The sequence below is a fragment of the Parasteatoda tepidariorum genome, chromosome 10 (genome assembly GCF_982258835.1).
Source record: "Parasteatoda tepidariorum strain Cologne lab strain chromosome 10, Ptep-v5.0, whole genome shotgun sequence".
Classification (NCBI taxonomy): Eukaryota; Metazoa; Arthropoda; class Arachnida; order Araneae; family Theridiidae; genus Parasteatoda; species Parasteatoda tepidariorum.
Genome location: NC_141764.1, coordinates 57820472 through 57825037, shown reverse-complemented (window position 1 = coordinate 57825037; position 4566 = coordinate 57820472). Strand labels below are relative to the sequence as shown.

At 38.5% G+C, this 4566-nt stretch overlaps 1 protein-coding gene across 1 annotated transcript; it reads right to left on the bottom strand.

Moving 5' to 3' along the window:
* Positions 1 to 2770: 2770 nt before the first annotated feature.
* On the bottom strand, positions 2771 to 4051 carry LOC147802953 (uncharacterized). Its single transcript, XM_087152785.1, has one exon. The coding sequence runs from the start codon at positions 4049 to 4051 to the stop codon at positions 2771 to 2773; it is 1281 nt and encodes a 426-aa protein (XP_087008911.1).
* Between the last annotated feature and the right edge of the window lie 515 nt (positions 4052 to 4566).

The window sequence follows — 4566 nt, the reverse complement described above, 5'->3', positions numbered from 1 at the left end:
TACACTAGATAATAACACTATCAACAGATACATCTTATTGCCTTTATAAAAATCGTATTTTTTCTCCAGAAAAAACAATTGAAAAATTGTTTTTCTTGAAAAATCTTGAACAATTTGAAAATGTAATTTACATTGCTCCAAGCTCCTCTTATATCAGCATGCTTAGTGATATCGGGTACAGTTAGAAAGTAATAATTACATCTTTTGTATAAATACACTCACAATTGGTATGTGCTAGTTCTTTTATTGGAAAAATCGAATTGTTTAATGATGTAGTTTAAGATTTAGGATCTGAAAAAAAAACCTATTTTGCAGAGGAAAATAATAAAAGTTTGATAATCAGTACCATAAAAAGTTAGTCGGTAATTTAGGTATTTTGTATCGTGATACGTAAGTTAAAAAAACAAAACAAAAACAAAATATGGTAATTTACAGATCTAACAGAAATGCATTGAATGATACAATATACAGTTTGCAAAATTAAAAGCGGAACACCCTGAATGACTTTTGATCTCATTATCGTATTTTCACGCACCATGATTCAATCTTAATGTTTCGAGGGCTCAACCTCACGTTTGATAATTCATTAGTGCAGACGATATTTCAAGTTTTGAAATCAAACCAAAAACCATACTTTTTCTAATTAAACATACCTTTTTATATGGACTATCAAAATATGGCGGGTAGCCGCAATAGTAAAAATAGATTCTGAATATTTTGGTCAGGAGAGCTGTCGAGAGTTTAAAATATTTAATATTATTTTCACTTTTAACGTATTTCGCCATATCACGGAAACTGAAGAGAATCGGATAGTTATTAAACATTATATTTTGCATGGAAGTATTTTTAGATAAGCGGATTACATAATTGGGCGAAATTTTTTTTTCTAATCGCTTAAAAATTTCTAGAGGAAGCCAGACACACAAAAAAGTAAAAATAATATCAAGGTATACAAGCTCTCGATAGCTGTCCAGAAAAAAATTATTGGGGACATATTTTCCAGATTGTGGCTACATCCCATATTTTGACTGAAATCCGAATCCTTGTAAGAAATTAAGCACCTTTAAGGGAAGCACTTTTTGTGCCTGACTTCATAAATTTAAATATAGTTTCGACTAATTAATTATCATATTTGAGGTCAGGTGTTTGAACCATTAAAATTGAATCCTGGTACGTGATAATCTGATCATTAGGTTAAAAGTTATTAAGGTTACTAAATGTGAAAAGATTTAATTACCTGATTCTAAATAATTTACTCATAATTGATGATATTAAGCTAATTTATTTTAAGACATAGTCATTGACTGATAATAAAATCTCCCTATTATTTAATTATTTATAAATAATTATGTAGAAAAATGCTAATTTGAAAAATACTTTTTTTCTCTCACGATGAAAATCCGGTTGAGGTGGCGTGTATATTATATTTGAGTAAGTGCATATTGAATAGAAGTGTTCAAAATAAAGTTAAGTTCGAAATTCTTTTACTTCTTCAAAATCTGCAGATCTGCAGGTTGTGAAGGATATATGTATTCTTAATTAAACTTTTTTTGCATCATTTGTTCAATACCTTTAGCTATTATTTTTATTGCTTTTAATTACTTAAACTTTAGCATCGATATTTTGTTCAGGTGATATTTTGTTCATGATAGATTTTGCGCATGAAATTTTGCCCAAGAACCATTATGCTGTTGGAATATTCATTCTACATTTACAGTAAAATAGGGTAATTTTTTTCTGATCTTTACGGTTGTGAAACCGTTTACAACTAGTATGGGTAAAAAACCATCAATACAAAACTCTAAACGGTATTTTAACCTATTGAACCTTTATGTGGTAAGCAGCTTTATGGTGCCGCAATCAATCCATGATTGAGTGAATTGTATTTTAATAGTCCAGGGTCACAAATGGGGGAGTGCAGGACCTTTGAAACACTTCATGTGCTGAAGGAAATGGAGGAATTATCCTGGTTTTGACTCGATTCCCCGATTTGTTAGTCATGTGATTGACAGATAACAATCTCAGATAAGTCAAAGAATATAGAAAGTCCAGCTCTTCGAATAAGTCAGTAACGAGGGGAACAGCTCTGTACGTTATACCGGAATAAAAAAACTTAAAGTGTAAGCAACATACTCAGATTTAGAAGTGCGTCATTTGAACTAAGATCGAGAGCAAAATGAAAAAGAAGCAAAGTGGCAGTCAGGAAGTACGTCAATTGTAAGACGGTAATGGACAACTCATGGTTTGATGGTTGGGTATGCTACTTCCCACCAACCACCATTTTTTTCTTCTATGTCAAAATGTGTTAGCAGATTTTATTGACATTGATTATATAAATGTATTCTCGAAGAAATATCTTAATAGTACATTCTTACTCCGTGCTGCGACCCCCGCATGGGTTTTCTCCCTAACGCCGGTGTAGTAGCCGCAGGCACGTTTTCTGGAGAGACCCTCAGCTTCTCTCCAGCTCCCCCCACGGGGGACTCGGAACAATCAACGTTCGCTTTTAACGACTGCGATCCCAGCCACCCTGTGTCGGGTTGGACTTCGATTCATCAGGGGTTTTTTGTTTTGTTTTTATATTATTTTTGTTGACCCCCCTGACTGAACCGGTCCATGCCTTCATTCCTGCTGTGGTCCAAGAAGGTAGAATGGTTCTTCCTTCCCGCAGACAGGTGGCGTGAAGCTTTAAGCGGACACGTTCCACCTGGGTGTGCTCGAGGCACGGGTAACAGGAACTGCCGTGTGTCCTATAGCGGTTATCCCTACCTTACTTAGCTACCTGCTCAACATGGTCAGCCACTTGTCTCATGAGGTCAATCAGCACCTTTCTGTTACTTTCCTTTAAGAAGATTCCACTTAGGGTGTTATCACCTTTTGCAAGTTTCCTCCTAAGCTGTTCTGTTAGAGAGCATTCCCTTATGTAGTGCTCTACTTTACCTTCTACGTCGCATAGGTTGCAGTTTTCACTGATGGGCAAGCCTCTTTTATGAAGGTATGATGGAAACCTTCCGTGTCCTGTAATGAGTTGGACGTAAAACTCATTACCAATACAGGTCTTAGTGGACACCTTTTTGATAATATTCCCTGCAGTTCTACCTTTCGTCTTCTGGTTACTCCATCTTTCTTGCCATTCCTCTATAACTCTGTTCTTTAGTTGTTTTTTAAGGAGTGAGAACGGCTTTCGCACGGCAAGAGTGCGGTGGGGTAGTTTGAGGGCGAGTTTTGCCGCATAGTCGGCTAACTTGTTACCTTCTATGCCTATGTGTGCCCATACGTAGTGCAATCTCACGTGACAATGCTTGCTCGTGAGCTTATTATATTCTCTCTTTGCTTTGTTTACAAGCTTACTTTTGTTATTAACATCGTTCAGGGCTTGGAGTGATGAAAGGGAGTCTGTGTAGATGTTGCTGCACTTCGCTTCGTTGTTGTTGAGCCATTGAAGAGTCTTCAGAATTGCGGCCATTTCTGACTGAAAGACTGAGTTCTCATTATCGAGCCTCTCGATAATTGCATCTTTTAACTCCGTATTTTCCAGAATTACCACTCCTGCGCCTTTCCTGTCATCCATCCCTGAACCGTCAGTAAATATTTCAATTCCTCTGCCAGTTGGTCTTTCACTGTCGTAGGGGACACTAGATCTTTGGGCCGGGTGGCACGCCCATATGTCAATTGGTGTTTCATATTGATCGACATCACATGGTAGTTCCTGATTGATCAGGGTTCCCTTTGAGTTTCTCAGCATGAATCTGACATATTCGCATTTTGCTCTCAGGTCGAGAGGCATGACACCGCTAAGTGTTTGCGCCGTGGCTGTGGCCACCGTGCAGTAGGCTCTGGTCATACTTATGAGGAAGGTCGTTTGGATCCTTCCCATAATACCACAGACACCTTTACGGTCTAATCTACTACCCCAAGCACCCACTCCATACAGAGCCATTCTTTCTATGCTGCCTGCATAGATGCGCTTTAGGAGACCAGGCTGTCTCCCGTATAGAGCTTTGGCAGTTCTTCTTAGCTGCAGAGTTAGGCTGTCCGTTCTGATCTTCATCTCCTTAAAATGGGGGATGAAAATCAGCTGCCTGTCCCATCTAACTCCTAGGTACACAACGCTTTCTACTACAGGAATTCTCTTTCCGTCCCAACTTAGTTGCGGATGTCTCGTCAGCAGTTTTCTTCTCTATATGTCCTTCTATTTACCGGCATGCTAGTCATCTTTGACGGGCTAAAGACCAGTTTAAAGAGCTTGCTCCATTCGAATATCTTCTGAAGCACTGCATTTCCTAGTACTTGCATGCTTTTTATACTTGTGCCTGCTATGACTAAAACTATGTCATCCGCGAAGGCTTGCAGTCTCGCATTCTCCGGTAGCTCCAGTTCCAGACAGCTGTCTGCAACTAGATTCCAGAAGAGCGGTCCACTGCAAGATCCCTGCGTACAACCTCTGTCCGATTCGATTCTAATACTTTCCGATGGAAGGTGGTAGAGGATGACTCTGTCCTGAAAGTATGATCGAACAAGCTTAAGGATGTTATCCGGACAGGACTTTCTTGCCGCTTCGTTTAT